Source organism: Prionailurus viverrinus, chromosome A2, assembly GCF_022837055.1.
Source record: "Prionailurus viverrinus isolate Anna chromosome A2, UM_Priviv_1.0, whole genome shotgun sequence".
NCBI classification, from domain to species: Eukaryota; Metazoa; Chordata; class Mammalia; order Carnivora; family Felidae; genus Prionailurus; species Prionailurus viverrinus.
Window position 1 is genome coordinate 15,898,018 of NC_062562.1, and position 17,011 is coordinate 15,915,028.

The window sequence follows — 17,011 nt, forward strand, 5'->3', positions numbered from 1 at the left end:
CTTGAATCTTATCAGATAGAAAGCCATCTGATATTGGTATGATGGAGGTATAACACTGCCTAAGAAACCATCATATTACAAGGACACTCCCCACCAACAATAAAATTAAAAAAAAAAAAAAGTTTATTCTGTAAGTTTTGAGAACAGGAAATAGCCAAAGGGAAGTTTTTATGGAGATTTTAACATAGGTCAACATGTTTAATGACTATTTTGTGGCTGCTCTGACAAACTATCAATTATAAGTTAAAAATAAAAGCAACCTTAACAAAGTTGAGAGAAAAGTTTCCTGCAATACTCAAGTCAAGAAGCCTAACAGGCCTTTAAGGTGGATACACCTTAAAGAAACATGTGCAGAAGAGACATATATAGATACAAATTATGACATTAAGAGAAAAGCTTAAAAACACTAGTGTCCAGGGGAGCCTGTGTGGCTTAGTCGGTTGAGCATCTGACTTCAGCTCAGGTCACGATCTCATGGTTCATGGGTTCAAGGCCCACATCGGGCTCTGTGCTGACAGCTCAAAGCCCAGAGCCTGCTTTGGATTCTGTGTCTCCCTCTCTCTCTCTGTGCCCCTCCCTTGCTCACACCCTGTCTCTCTCTCTCTCTCTCAAAAATACACATTAAAAAATAAACAAAACACTAGTGTCCATTAGGAGGGCTATATATAAACTGTTACATGATGAAAAACTTTACAGCAGTTAAAAATATGTTTATATATATAGGGGCACTTAGGTGGCTCAGTCAGTAAGCCTCTGACTTTGGCTCAGGTGATGATCTCAAGATCATGTATTGTGTGTGCTAATAGCTCAGAGCCTGGAACCTGCATCGGATTCTGTGTCTCCCTCTTTCTCTGCCCCTCCCCCGCTCGTGCTCTGTCTCTCTCTCAAAAATAAACAAACATTAAAAAAAATTTTTTTAATATGTTTATATATAAGTCAATGTGGATCAAATTTTAAAATAAGAGTTAAAAAAAGCAAATTGCAGAAATGTACATATTATATCATTTGTAAAATCCTATACAAAACAACTTAATAAGTTTTAAAATGCAGAAATGTTGACTGTTATGACCGACCACAATGGTCACCAAGTTGAATTATTCTCTACAATTTGCAGTGCAACACAATGGTCAAGAGCAGAGACCAGAGCAGAGACCATCACCTACTGGGTGATGCCTCAGTGTTCTCATCTGTAAAATCCTTGCACCTAATTTCAAGGCTTGCTATGAGAATTAAATGAGTCATATGTCAAAAGCTGAGCTGAGTGTCTGGCACACTGCTACAGAGTATATGCTCTCCAAAAACAGAGCGGAAGTACACACAATGCTCAAAAGAACATGTGTTCGTCTTGGGTGGTCTACCACCATGGCCATTTGTTGAAGCTTTCCTTTTTGGCACTTTTTAAATGGCCTTTTTTTTCAACTGCCCTTTCCAATGCTTTTTGGTTCTTACAGAATTTAATTTGGGCTTAATGACATCACCTTTTAGCCATTATACTTTTATCCCCTCACCCTATACATCTTCTATCTACTCATCTAAACACTAATTTATATGTAACTTAAACATTTATAATTCTTAACGTATTAGTTCCTGAAAAGCTCAGGCATGAGCTAACTGCTAAAGAATCACAGGGGAATTTGCTAACCCCCTCAGTCCCCCCCCCCCCCCGCCCCCCACTAAGATTCACAGGTCTTTTTCACAATGCGCTTTTTCACAATGGACCCTGCCAGGTGATTCGGAGGCTGAGAAACGCTATTCTGGTGAAGGAATCCTCAGAAAAAAGGTTTTTTGGTTTTTTTTTTAATGTGAAGCTCTTGTCCCAGTTAAGAGTCCCTTGATTAACAAGAGAGCTCCTTCCTCCATAGTAACTGAGGTGAGCTGGGGTAGAAAAAAGGTTATCAATCACCATTTTTTTTTTAATTTTTTTTTTTTTAACGTTTATTTATTTTTGAGACAGAGAGAGACAGAGCATGAACAGGGGAGGGGCAGAGAGAGAGGGAGACACAGAATCCGAAACAGGCTCCAGGCTCTGAGCTGTCAGCACAGAGCCTGACGCGGGGCTCGAACTCACGAACCGTGAGATCATGACCTGAGCTGAAGTCGGATGCCTAACCGACCAAGCCACCCAGGTGCCCCTCAATCACCATTTTTAAAAAAGACCATTTTCACTATTTCATTTTCACTCCTGGGTTGCCTATTACCTCTCAAAACTCACCTTACACCCCTCCAAAGAGGGTTTTCAGAGATTGTAAGAACACTTGCAAACTTTAAGAGTTCCAAACAAAAAACAAACCAACATTAAAAGACTAGGAATGTAGATCAGACTTAAGTAAATTAATAGATAAACATCTTATTTATACATAGGATTAGGAGTTTTACAGGCTCCAAAAAAACTATCAGTCCATTGTTTTCAATATGACTTCAGTAGTTCTTAGCAACACCTAATTCTAATCTCTATGAACCTGAAATAAAAACAGCAACCAGGGCCACCTGGGTAGTTCAGTGGGTTAAGCATCCAACTCTTGATTTCGGCTCAGGTCATGGTCTCACAGTTCATAGGGCTGAAGCCCTTTGTCAAGCTCTGCGCTGACAGCATGGAACCTGCTTGGGATTCTCTCCCTCTCTCTCTGCCCCTCTCATGCTTGTACTTGCTCGCACTCTCTCTCTCTCTCAAAAATAAACATTAAAAAAAAAAAAAAAGCAACCATACTTCTTTCTCTAATGGTCTCCTCTGATTCTGAATTTCTCTGTTGTTTGGCTTTTCAAATTTTAATCAGAAAAGCTACCTCCCCCCTTTAAAGGTATATGGTAAAAGTTGAAAAAAAAAGGGATGAAAGAAACACTTACTGAATCCTTCTTACGAGATCGTTCCTTCTTCATTTTTCCTCCTGCTGCTCTGATACTGACTCTATTCTCTCCTCCCAGGTAACCTCGGCAATTAGCTGACCCACAGAAACATTTCTGAGCTTCTTTTCTGTTCAAGGAACATAGGAAAGATGTCAGTTACATGAAAGTACACCACATAAAAATGTCAACAACCTAACAATCACATACAAGAAAGAAGTCAATTCAGCCTAAAAACAATTATTTTAAAAGACTCCAACAAACCTAATACCATTTAATGGAAATGCCTGAAAACTGCTCTTAAAAAAATATTTTTTCTAATCCTCCTTTATTAGCTAGACAAAATTAGCCAAGAAGTTAATGAGTAATTTCTCCATTTTATGAGTACCTACTCATGTATAAAAATTAAGGATTTTTATACTTATGTGTGCATAAAGAGATATATAAAGGTAGACATGTGTAAAATGTATAAAAATAAGAGATCGTATATATATCGAGCTAAGAACAAAACTGCTTAAATAGTTCAACATCTCTCATATGTAAATATTTAACCGGCACCAAGAACAACAAATATATTCTTACAAATAGATGTACACAGATACGAAATTCAATATGTACAAGATACTTAAAAGGAAACACACGATTATTAAAAGTTATCACCACTTAAGGATGAGACTCTAATAAGAAATTTAGTAATAAGTAAATATAACTGTGGAGTTCAGGAAAAGTGGTAGAAACAACACAGGCCTAACTCTACAGGCCTGGGTACAAACCACCATGGCCATTTATTTATTCTGCGATCACAACTACCTGAGAAAAGCAAGAAGAACTATACCAAAAGGAAACTGATAGATTTAATTTATGATGGTAGCAATCAAAGGCATAAAAATAAATTATTCAATAAATAGAGCAGGGAATCACAAACAGCACCTGATTTCCAGTTTTCCTTCCTTCAAATAGGACAGTGCAAAAGTAAGAGGGAGAAAGCATGGAGCTGTACACAGAACCTGGTCTGCACTCATCCCCGGAACGCTAGGTCACTGCCTAGATGCATTAGTTCACGAGGTTACGCAACATGGTAGTAGTAACGGTAGTTACTACTTCATTCATTAGCACAAAAGAACCTCCAAAAGAAGAACTTCCTCTCATCAACTATTTGGTTTAACCTGAAGTAGAATTCACTTGGGGAAAGCAGGATAAGTGTTTGATTTTTTTTCCCCCCTTTTCTGACTTTTAAGCTACTTTATAAAAATCATGAATTGGTTCCCAATTGGTTCCCTTCTATTATGACTAATGAAGTTTTATTTTTAAAGTATCATTAAATCTCATGGTTTTTACATCATACGTTTCAAACCACTGCAGTTATTATCCTTTCAGTGCTTAAGTGTTAATGAAAACTCTCCCACTGTTGTTGTTTTTTGTTAATGTTTACTTATTTTTGAGAGAGAAACAGCACGAGCAGGGAAGGGGAAGAGAGAGAAGGGGACAGAGGATTCAAAGCAGGCTCAACGCTGACAGCAGGGAGCCCCTTGTGGGGCTCGAACTCACAAACCACAAGATCGTGACCTGAGCCAAAGTCAACCGACTGAGCCACCCAGGCACCCTTCTCCCACTGTTTTGAGAGCCTATTAAAGCTAGCTCCTGGGACCCTTTGACAAGAATCTCCTAATCTTTCATAACTGGTTTTCTGGTATGACAAAATAAACCAAAATCCCCTTGTCTAATTCCTGTCTTAACTTGAAATCAGACACTTCTCCAAGGAACCCTGTTCCTTTTAGTGGGATTCTGTGAAACCACAATATAGATGCTAGGGGTATTCGCTGTTATTATATCAGTTATTATTTTGGCTCAAAAGAACGTAAATTATTTTTCATAGTACAATGTGGTACAGATGAGAAAAGATTAGTCATGAGTTGATAACTGACAGATAAATACACACTTATACACACACTGTAGACATTTCCAAAATTTAAAGAGTTTTCTAATTACTTAAGAAACATAAATATATAAATAAGACAGCATGAAATTCAGAAGAAAATTATGTAGTTCCTGTAGAAATCCTTTAATGGCTGGAAATGTCACAGTAGGAAAAAACACAGAAAACTGAAAAAGTAAAGAACTGGTGGTACATATAACTTTTTTTTTTTTAACCTTTATTCATTTTTGAGACAGAGCGTGAGTGGGGGATGGGCAGAGAGAGAGGGAGACGCAGAATCCGAAGCAGACTCTAGGCTCTGAGCTGTCAGCACAGAGCCCGGTGTGGGCTCAAACTCACAAACTGCGAGATCATGACCTGAGCCGAAGTCAGATGCTTAACCCACTGAGCCACCCAGGCATCTCCATATAACTTCTTAGTAATTCATATCAAAGTTTTATATCTCTGTATCTGAACAGTCCATTTCCCCACCAGAAGCAGCAAAACAGAATAAAAACAATACTCACCCATATCTTTGGAACTGATAGTCAAATGTTAACTCCGAGCCTGAAGGAACTAATTTGGTGGTAAAAAACCCGACCCTCAGTTGTCCGTTCACAGTCCACTGAGAAGTTGTTTTTAAAAGAAAAGAAATTTGTAACCGATTAATCTGTGTGTTTTTCTTTAAAGATCATTTGCCTTAATAATGCATGAGCCTCTTTTGACAATTAAGAAGACTTTACCAAATAGCAAATAGGAAACTTTTTTCTTGAAGTAAACTACCGTATTTAAGTGTTAATCTTATTTAATAAACTACCAGGTTGAGTATCACCTATAATTTGTCTCTAATAAAAGTAACTGCTACTTATACCTGTCTTAATACACATTTTCACACAGTAAATATTCACTTGTACTAAAAATAAGCAGATAGAGAATGCTTGGTGTCATTGACTGTTACTGGCAAATTCATATTATTATGTTAAAAGTAACTATATTCCAAGATAAGGTGAGGCATGGAACCAGGGAAAGAATGATGCCAAATGTTTAATTTCATAAAGCAATGGTCCTATGACTGAGTATAGGGAAAGGGAAGGAAAGCATGACAACAACTGCATAAAACTCAAGAATTAAAATGGGAGTAAATACACAGGGGTTAGGACTTGTGGTTCCAGAACATGTAAGACGTAACTCGACTGCAGAGCTCCTGTTCAGATCTTTTGAGCACATTACTGATGAAAATCCCCAGACTTAAAGAGATGAAGGGACACAGTACAAGTGGAAATCTCACAGCTAGACACATGGCCACCAGATGCAGACAAAACTAGAACAGAACTTACATAAAGTGATCATGGAGTGTGTTCTCCTATTCGTTATATGGCTTGGCTCCCAGAAGAGCCGTATCTAAGATCTATTAGTATACAGGTCAAAAGGACAAAAAAAAATATCCAGGAGTTGAAAGCACTATTTTATTATTTATTTATTTATTTATTTTTTAACGTTTACTTATTTTTTGAGACAGAGAGAGACAAGAGCATGAACGGGGGAGGGTCAGAGAGAGAGGGAGACACAGAATCTGAAACAGGCTCCAGGCTCTGAGCTGTCAGCACAGAGCCCGACGCGGGGCTCGAACTCACAGACCGCGAGATCATGACCTGAGCCGAAGTCGGCCGCTTAACCGACTGAGTCACCCAGGCACCCCGAAAGCACTATTATAATATGAGAGGGAACCATTGATACTACTTTTCTAGGGTGTGGGTCCATAGCTTTCTTAGCCTAAGAAAAAACCAATGTTCTAACGTTTGTGTGTGTGTGTATTTGTTTTTTAAATCTAAGATCAAAACACAAATTAGAGAGAGTACTAAAATTATCTCAAAATGTTTTACCAAATTCAATAAACGAATTTATCAAGCATCAACTACGTGCCAGGCACAGGGACAAAGAGAGGAGCATGACCCGGAGTCTGGCCTTGTTGAGGAGAAGCAGTGTCACTCCATGTACATGATATATGATCTCTCTTATCTGTGGCCATTCAGCCCCCCTTTACATTATTAAAGCAGCCAAATTTGGCACCTGGATTAAGAGCTGATAAAAATCTGAATGGTACACACTGGACTTCATCAGAATTCAATTTTAGTTTTGTATTTTGGCACCTTTGAAATAATAGTTAAAACTTATGGGCAAAGAGAGGTGACAATTAAATGCAATGGGAGTTCCTGGATTGGATCCTAGTCCAGAAAAATGACAGATGGCAAAATATGAATAAAGACTTTAGATTAGTTAATAGTTAACAGTATTTCCTGGATTGGATAACTGTATAATGGCTATTTACAATGTGAACCTTTGAGGAAGCTAGGTGAAGGATGATATATGGAACTCTACTGTTTCTGCACTATTATTTTATAAATCTGAACTTAATTCAAAATAAGATTTTTAACAATAGGAAAAAACAATTAAAATGATTTAAAAATAAAATCCATGGGAAGCCTTGATATGGATTCTAAAATTAATACAACATCAATCTTGAACAAAGATCCAAACTTCTAAATCTACCTCAACTTACTTTTTGAGTCTCACAGTTTGGTTCACAGCTGTGATTCATGAAACGAGAGCAGTTTCCTTTCTGAGTGGCATCTATTATCTAGGGAAAAGGATCATTTAAGAGATAAAAATGAGACCTAAAATATACATATATTTTGCAAAGGAAAGGCATTAGGCAAATGTAAGATCTGCATGCCCAACCCCGCCTCCTCTTTCACATACAGACACATCCAAGTGACAAATATCTAACTACTTCCTCTGGGACATCTGCTAACTATAAACGTCTTACAGGCAAAACGATCTCCATGTCTATCAATGTCTCTTCCATTTACTTTTAGCTACTTCTAACATCCTCTTATATTCCAATCTCACTTCATGTGTATAAAACTCCATTTTAAAGTGCATGTTACACCACAGTGCAGGTTCTCTCCAACTTGAATGTGTATCTGAATTCCCTGGAAAGCATGTTAAAACTCCTGCTGGACCCACCACCAGAGTTATTAGATTCAGCAAGTCTGGGGTAGGATCTAGAAATAGGTTTTCCAGGACTGAATGTAGAGACAGATTTAAGAATCTAGCTAAAATTTATCACACCAGACATTAAAGAGATTTGTAAAAATGTAAAACAGTTGCACTCCTCACTAAAACAAAAATATTCTGAAAATTATTTTCATAAAAACATGTTATTTATGTCAACATATAATTGACTTGTTACTTTAAAGTGGTTTAACAAATATTTTTCAATTTTTCAGCTTTAATTTTTATGTAAGTATTGACAAATATAACCCACATTAAAAAAACTCTTCTAGGGGTATCAGTAATTTTTAAGAGTTGTAATATGAAGCTCATAGGTTTACATTTACATGTATATGTAAACATCTCCCTCTCCCTTTTTGTAAACAAAAACATCTCCCTCTCTCCTTTTTGTAAAGAAAAGCTATATATACTATTCTGTCCCTCTTTTTTGTCACTTAATTTATTTTCAAGATCAGTCTGTATCAATGACCCTTCCAAACTCAACAATTTCCAGATCTGTTTCAAAGCAAATACATTTGTGCCACTCACCTCATCATTCTTCAGGGCCATGAAATAGTAGTGGATGTTTTTGTTTCGTGCATACTCCTTTACCCGGGCTTTAAACTCTTTATGATCAAGTACCTCTCCACAATATTCCAGGACAAAGGTGTTCCTGGCAAAACAAAAGGGAAACAATAGCACTTCCTGCCTAGGAGCTGTATGGAAAACACATACATCTATGCAAAAAAATAGATTTAAGGAAATATTGAAAAGAATAAATACGGTCTTATACAAGATATAATTAAAATATATGTAAAGTACCTAACATCTAACTGAGGCTTTCTCCTTCCTAATACTTTTTTAAAAATGTTGATTCCGGGGCGCCTGGGTGGCGCAGTCGGTTAAGCGTCCGACTTCAGCCAGGTCACGATCTCGCGGTCCGTGAGTTCGAGCCCCGCGTCAGGCTCTGGGCTGATGGCTCAGAGCCTGGAGCCCGTTTCCGATTCTGTGTCTCCCTCTCTCTCTCTGCCCCTCCCCCGTTCATGCTCTGTCTCTCTCTGTCCCAAAAGTAAATAAACGTTGAAAAAAAAAAAGAAATTAAAAAAAAAAAGTTGATTCCAAGATGCTTTTATGTTTATACATACTATCAAAATGTGTATCCTTGCTCTAACTAGACATTAAAACAAACACTCAAATCTGGTTTCCAATGCCATGAAAACAGTGATTCACAGCTGAGAAACAGCTCTGAAGAAATCAGGAGGCACTGAAATATTAGAGGCTTTATGTTCTAAGAAAAAAGAAGATAATTTAAATACAGCAGCCCTTCTACTGCCTTTATTCAAAGACCTCTAATGATGTCAAAGGTCAAGCAGATCTTTTCTCCTGAGGCACGTGGATGGCTCAGTTGGTTAAGCATCCAACTCTTGATTTCAGCCCAAGTCACGATCTCACAGGTTTGTGAGTTCAAGCCCAACATCCGGTTCCACACTGGCAGTGCAGAGCCTGCTTGGGATTCTGTTCTCTCCCTTTCTCTCTGCTCGTTCTCGCTCTTAAATAAACTTAAAAAATTTATAAACCCATCTTTTCTCTGACTGCATTCTCTGTGAGTTTTTTCTAGCATTTATCAGTAATTATGATTAATCTCTCTCCTTGGCTTCTTTCAAGTTACCTTCCACCCCTGACCAGTCTTTCCTCAGTTATTCAGTATCTTCAGTAGAGAAGAAACAGGTACAATATACAGAGAGAATGTCATGATATTTAACACTAACTAGCAGATTTGTTCCAAAGACCTCCTCATCCTATGTATATCGGACAATGTCCCTGTTCAACGGGAATGAATACTCTATTCGTGAACATCTACACAGTTTCGAGCTAAAAATTTATGAAACCAGCACTACCATTAGCATATGGAAATTAAAGGAGTAGGAAAATATGGGAAACCTGAAAATATCCAGTCTAGGGTATTTTACCAAAGCAGGGTTCTTCGTGAGGAGCTTAAGAAAGCTTTAAGAAACAGTTTTATTTTCTTCCTTTACTCCTTTTACATATTTAAAAGACTTTTTCAATCATAAACACATGTAATCTGTATATATTTAAAGAAAAAGGTACTCATCTTTCACGATACTTATATATGCTTTCCATAAAAAACTTACTGTTTAAAGGAAACACTAAATATGGTAGAAAATAAAGTGAACCTTTTATTGCATTATGTACAAAAAAGTTACAGGAATTAGGTAGAAAGCAACATTTACTCATTCAATAAATGTTTATTAATTGTTTTTAATCCCTACCTCAATCATCTCAAATACTCTCTTCCCCTCTTACTCCAAGGTTTATCTATTTAATTATTATTATTTTTTAATTTTAGAGAGAGAAAAAAAGAGAGCACAAGGAGGGGAGAGGAAGAGAGGGAGAGAGAGACTCCCAACCAGGCTCCACACTCAGTACAGAGCCCAATACAGGGCTCAATCCCACGACGCTGGGATCATGACCTGAGCCAAAATCAAGAGTCAGACAATCGACTGAGCCACCCAGGCACCCCCTCTCCAACTCAGTTTTATATAAACTAACTAATCAATTCTGTCCCAAATCCTTACAGTTTCATAGTGATTCTGGGGGTCTACAGCAAACACTGGTAACTGCTTGGAATTAAAGGAAAAGTAACTGTCATACAAAGAAGGACCTATCTGGTCCAAATGTCACAAATGACAAAATGCTCTTCATATACAGAGACAGAGGAGTTTTTTTTGTTTTCTTTTTTTAATTTCCTAAAAGAAATGGGAAAAAAAATTTTTTTAAACTAGTTACCAGGTGGTCATTCTACACAATAAACATTATTAAACTTCAGTATAATAGACACGTTATTTTCCTTCCTACAAAGTAGCTAACCAACTTCAACAACACAAAAAGGAAATGAAAGATGATTACAACATAACTTACGAAGGAAGGTCTTTCGCAGCTCTCAAGCCCCAGCCTTTCTTTTCTGTGAGTATGACTTCCACATCTGCATGCTGTTTTCTCTGAAACCGTCTATTGGAACAATAATCCCCATTCGGACACCGAGAAGAACTGAAATGAGAAACAGAGAAAACCAATTCTTCAAAGCAGAATCTCTAATGACAAATAGGATGTGGATTAACAAACAAACAAACAAACAAACAAACAAAAAAACAAGATACCACAGAGCTTGCCCATGTGCAGAAATAGGAAACAAGGCCCACCTGAGGAAAGGAGAATAAAACAGCTGAGGATGACTGACAAGAAAGGTGGATTGCTGGAAGATGGAAAGGCAGGTTGTTGATATACGATGAAGAGCTCTGCATACCAGGCTAAATTTGAACCTAATCCTGACAACTACTAGAAGTTTAAGTGTGAGAAACATGAGAAGAAAGATATCCTATACTTCCTATCTCTTTAGCAAGGCTGGCAGGAAAGTCAGAAGAACGCAGAGACCAGAGCTACACTGTCAACTTAGGAGAACAGGGCTAAGTCTCACATCTCCTCTTCTTACATGCGTAATGTCATCTCTACTTTCAATTTAGATAAAGGAATTGCCAAAAATGCTTTCTCTTTAATTTTCTGAGGTATAGGTTTTGTTCTCATAATACTTGAACATGAGCAAAACCAAAATCTGGGCCTTGAAAGAAAACAGTTCAGCAACCCCTGGCGCCCCGGATGGGGAAGGAGGCGGGCGGCCGCCCTTCCCGGCCGCGCAGCCTGAGGAACTGCGGGCAGGAACTTGGCCGTACTGTCCTGCCTCAGAGAACAAACTCATCTGTTGCAGGCCTAGCCTGGGTTGCTGCCTTTGAAAGCAAGGGAAGGTCGGTGCAGTATCAGCCACCACCCAGCAAGGGATTTCCAGAGAGGTCTTATTTCAGAACTTTGTAAGGAACAAGAACCACGTGGACTTCTGCGAGGGAGACTGAGCTGGCCTGAGTTTGAGGGAGAGGGTAATGGGGACCCAGCCTGTAGCTGACACTAAGCAGGCCAAGTGGCAGGTCTTGTACGAGCGATAGCCATTTCCCGATAACCACGTGGACCGGCGTTTCCTGGAAGAGCTCCGGAAAAACATCTACGCCCGGAAATACCAGTACTGGGCTGTGGTCTTCGAGTCGAACGTGGTGATACGGCAGTGTGCAGTGTCTGTGTGTTTGTGGTCATCTGGTGGTATATGGATGAGGGCCTTCTGGCCCCCCAGTGGCTCTCTGGGACTGGCCTGGCTTCTTCACTGATTGGCTATGTTTTGTTTGATCTCATTGACAGAGGTGAAGGACGGAAGAAGAGGGGGTGGACCCGGTGGGCTGACTTGAAGAATGCCCTGATTTTCATTACTTTCACCTACGGTTCTTCCCCAGTGCTGAAGACCCTGATGGAGACTATCAGCACTGACACCATCTATGCCATGTCAGTCTTCATGCTTTTAGGCTGCCTCATTTTCTTTGACTATGGTGCCAATGCTGCCATTGTATCCAGCACACTGTCCTTGAACATGGCCACCTTTGCTTCTGTCTGCCTTGCCTCATGCCTGCCCCGTTCCCTGCATGCCTTCATCATGCTGACTTTTGCCATCCAGATTTTTGCCCTGTGGCCCATGTTGCAGAAGAAACTGAAGGTACTCCCCGTAGCTACGTGGGTGTCACACTGCTTCTTGCATTTTCAGCCTTGGGAGGCCTTCTGCCCATTAGTGCTGTGGGAGCCATCCTCTTTGTCCTTCTGCTGGTTTCCATCTCTTGTCTCTGCCCTTTCTACCTCATTCGCCTGCAGCTTTTTAAAGAAAACATTTATGGGCCTTGGGATGAGGCTGAAATCAAAGAAGACTTGTCCAGGTTTCTCAGCTAAGTTAGGAACTTCCATTCGGTCTTAAGGGAAGCTGACAGACTAGCCTCCCGACTCATACAACATTCGAAGGCAGAATCCCATCCTGGAAGCAACATACTATTGTGGGTAGGGGAACAGAGATCAAAAGAAAAAGCTAACCAAGAGCATGAGTGGTGAAGGTGCTTTTTCTTTCTGTTATTTTGTGGATGAAAAAGCTTTCTGGGACCCTCTTGAATTATTGCCTCATTACTGCTGTAACAAATGAAGTGATGTGGTTTCTATTAAAAAAAAAAAAAAACACATCCAAAAAAAAAAAGAAAAAAAAAAAAAGAAAAAAAAAAAAGAAAGAAAACCATTCATCAACACTGAAAACAAGGTATCTACACTATAAATCACCTTAATATTCTTTCCATGTTAAAAAATAAGGATACTGGGGCACCTGGATGGCTCAGTTGGTTAAGCGCCCAACTCCTGGGTTGGACTCAGATCATGATCTCACGGTTCATGGGATTGAGCCCTGTGTCAGGCTCTACACACCGACAGCTCAGAGCCTGTTTGGGATTCTCTCTTTCCCTCTCTCTGCCCCTCCCCCGACTCGCATGCTCGCTCGCTCTCTCTCTCTCAAAACAAATAAACATTAAAAAAAATATTAAGGAAACAAATTTTTCATAAAATTGGTAAAAAATTTTAATCACACAATTTTCAATGTAAAGATGTTTACTGTTTATAAGAAAAATGCAAAAGCAGGGGCACCTGGGTGGCTCAGTCAGTTAAGTGTCCAACTTTGGCTCAGGTCATGATCTCACAGTTCACGAGTTCAAGCCCCGCGTCAGGCTCTGTGCTGACAGCTCAGAGCCTGGAACCTGCTCCGGATTCTGTGTCTCCCTCTCTCTCTGCCCCTCTCCTGTTCACTCTCTCTCTCTCTCAAAAATAAACATTCAAAAAAATTTTTTAAAAAAAGAAAGAAAAATACAGAAGCAAATATCTACCTTTGAAAATTAATAATTATGAGTTAACTATAAATAGATTATATAAAGCAGCCAAGGGAAAGATTTAGCTATGTCTGCATGTGTAGCACTGAACAGGTCTCCAAAATTTATTTAATTAAGAGTGTATGAGAGTGTGTGAGAGTGTGTGAGAACATGAGTGTTTGGGCCAAGGCGAGGGAATAAAACTCAAAAACAGTACATATAGAAAGATTTCATTTCTATACATAAAATGAGGAAATATTTTGGTATAGGCATAAAAATTATCTGAAAAGACTACAAACAGAGGGACTGAGGTTTGGAAGTGGAAGACATTTTACTTTATACTCTTTTGAAATGCTAGGGTTTTATCTTATTTGATAGTAAAAGCTAAAAAAGACCAACATTTGCCTCTCAGGACAAACATAAGAAACAAAAGGTTAAGGGCTACTTTACAGAGCACTTAAAATGTATACTATAATGAATAATGCAAGGGAAATTTGTCTCCTTATAAATGCTATTATAAATTGGAGATTTTATTGCTTATAAATAATACTAGGTAAAAGAAGAAAGGTTAAATTTTATTCATTACTAATTCTTAATATTTTGGGACATTTAACAGAATGAGCAAAATCAGAACATTTCAGTTTACTTACCATTCAATCATGAGGAGTCGATTAAGACAATCTTCCCCACATGCTATTTCACCTTGCGCTCTTTCATCTTTAGAAAGAGGTGCACACTCACACTGCATTCGCTTAATATCCCGATGTGATTTATTCTTCTTTCTATTAGATAAAATTTTGTAAGAATTGGTTTAAGAAATCTCCTGGTAATGATACAATGTGCACAATCAAATATGTGCTAAATCTCGTTAGTTTCATATTTAATGATCCTGGTTAAGTTAAACATTCAAAAGGAAGAAAACATCTAATCACTAGCAATTGTGAAACTGAAAACACTAAGAATTATGTTACACAAACAAGAGGCAACCTGAGCCCTGGCAAGTGGGAAGATAAGAGTTCAAGTCTATCATTTTGGACTGAGCCCTCATTTCTCAGTCCAAGTCAATTAAACCTCAAATTCTGAGCAATTTCAAGGGTCAACTGTCCTACTGGGCTCAGGAAAAATAAAACACAGGAAAACTCATGAGGATCAGAAAGTAACACAGCTGATGAAAGTGAAGTTTAAGAATGAGTCCTCCTGGGGGTACCTGGGTGGCTCAGTCATTTAAGGGTCCAACTCTTTTTTTTTTTTTAATTTTTTTTTTTTAACATTTTACTTATTTTTGAGACAGAGAGAGAGAGAGAACATGAACAGGGGAAGGTCAGAGAAAGAGGGAGACACAGAATCTGAAACAGGCTCCAGGCTCTGAGCTGTCAGCACAGAGCCAGATGTGGGGCTTGAACCCACGGACCACGAGATCATGACCTGAGCCAAAGTCGGACACTTAACCGACTGAGCCACCCAGGCGCCCCTTAAGCGTCCAACTCTTGATTTTGACTCAGGTTATGATCTCACAGTCATGAGATTGAGCCCCGATCAACACAGAGCCTGCTTGGGATTCTCTCTCTCTCTCCCTCTCTCTCTCCCCTCCACTACTCTCTCACTCTCTCAAAGTAAACAAAACATATAAGAATTAGTCCTCCTGGATGGACAAATAATGGTTGAGACACAGCAAAGAAAGAAAGGCAGAGGAAGAAAAGGAGTTGCTAAAAAAAAATAAATTTAAAAATAGGTAATTTTTAATTAAGAGTTTAACTCAATCTTTCAGAGAGAATCTTTCAGTAACACTGTATTTCTAAAAATCTTGTTTAAAAGAAAACTGAATAAGAAAAGAATGAAGTATAATTTATAGAACTGTATTACAGAATAATCAGGTATTACAAAATAATCAGAGGACTAAACTTTCCCAACAGACTAACTGATTTGGGAGTAAAAGGGGAAAGTGTTCAAAATGGGTTAGGTTCATAAATACCTATGCCAGAGTTTGCAAAGAAAAAGTGAAAATGTGATTATTTCCTGGCCTTTGTGTTGAACTTTCTTTTGTTAAAAAAAAAATCAGAAATGAAGAAGATCTCCTTAAGATTAGGGCAGTCTGACTTACTCTCCAACTATCAGACAGTGAAGAGCACCGCTGTTCTATGTGGCTGTCTTAATCTCCTAACTAATCTGCTTTCATCTTCAACATATGTTCAATGTTTATAAAGTACCTGAAGAGTGTCTTGATGGTTTCAACTACCTATGAGTAAAACAAGAATGACTCAGCTGGTTCAAGATATAATTCATTAATGAGTATATGAATATTCTCAGCCTGAAGAAATCAGGACTGAAGACAAACAAAACATGTTTACAAGTACTTTAAGAATTGTAATTTTGAAGAATCAGCAGTAGCTTTATTTTGTATTGCTCCATAAGGTCAGATAAGGACTCATGGCCACAGATTCAGGTAACCCTATTTTCATTAGACCTAAGAAAAATTTTTTCACCATCTTCAATACTATTTTTCAATAATTCGTTTTCTTGGTGGCTCCGAAAGGCCCAGCATAATAACAATAGGCTCTTTAAAAATGTTCCCACTCTAAAAAGGCTCTCCAATGTTTCCACCAACTAGATCTTTTTTTTTTTAATGTTTATTTTTATTTTTGAGAGAGACAGAGCACAAGCGGGGGAAGGCAGAGACACAGGGAGACACAGAATCTGAAGCTGGCTCCAGGTTCTGAGCTGTCAGCACTGACCCCAATGTGGGGCTCAAACTCACAAACTGTGAGATCATGACCTGAGCTGAAGTCGGACACTTAACCGCTGAACCACCCAGGTGCCCCCTCCACCAAACCAGATCTATAATGCATATATGCAGGTGGTAGATTTATCTGGATCTCAGTGCTGAGTAAATCCCAGAGGGTTGGGTTGATTAGTTTTACTTCTATTCTTTTACAAAGACCCTGGAAGCTGCATCAGTGTACTCACACAATTCCTAAAAACTACTACTTAAAAGATTCAATATTTTAAATTTAAACCTAATTTACTAGATAGAAGAGGCTCTCTATATCATAAAAAGGTTTTTGTTAAAATATGAAAAACTTCTCATGAGACCTAATTTTACCTTAACCAGTGAAAAAATTTCATTAAACAAAAAAATTTTTAACGCTTAAAGGGATGATGGTTAAGCAGATTTTCAAAGAGAGGAGAAATTTCCAAAAGGAAAATGGATGTAAGACAGATTTTTTTCAAAAAGGCATATTTCACATATATTCATACTAGAAAAATGAAGAAACTGTCGAGGAAGGGTGAAAGAAAGCAGACTGAGCAGCTCTGCTTTGAAGGAGTCTGTCTTCCATTACTCCTGTTCTCATTATCCCCTTGTTTCAGGTTAGGGGTCTGTAGGAAACCACTATACCACTTACTTCTAAAATAC

The 17,011-nt window shown here is 38.4% G+C and overlaps 1 protein-coding gene and 1 pseudogene across 5 annotated transcripts in view; one reads left to right on the top strand and one right to left on the bottom strand.

The window, feature by feature from the left end:
- SETD2 (SET domain containing 2, histone lysine methyltransferase) overlaps positions 1 to 17,011 on the bottom strand; it is a 125,260-nt gene that overhangs the window by 72,999 nt on the left and 35,250 nt on the right. For all 5 annotated transcript variants that reach the window (XR_007147728.1, XM_047838103.1, XM_047838093.1 and 2 more), the window contains exons 4-9: positions 14,250 to 14,381; positions 10,751 to 10,879; positions 8,360 to 8,483; positions 7,317 to 7,394; positions 5,284 to 5,381; positions 2,845 to 2,971 (exon numbers count right to left, since the gene is read on the bottom strand). Coding sequence is in view for 4 of the 5 variants with exons in the window: in XM_047838103.1 (XP_047694059.1) it covers positions 2,845 to 2,971; positions 5,284 to 5,381; positions 7,317 to 7,394; positions 8,360 to 8,483; positions 10,751 to 10,879; positions 14,250 to 14,381 (688 nt within the window). In the remaining variant the exon portion in view is untranslated. The remainder of the gene's footprint in view (positions 1 to 2,844; positions 2,972 to 5,283; positions 5,382 to 7,316; positions 7,395 to 8,359; positions 8,484 to 10,750; positions 10,880 to 14,249; positions 14,382 to 17,011) is intronic.
- LOC125154272 (phosphatidylinositol N-acetylglucosaminyltransferase subunit C-like) lies at positions 11,668 to 12,786 on the top strand (annotated as a pseudogene).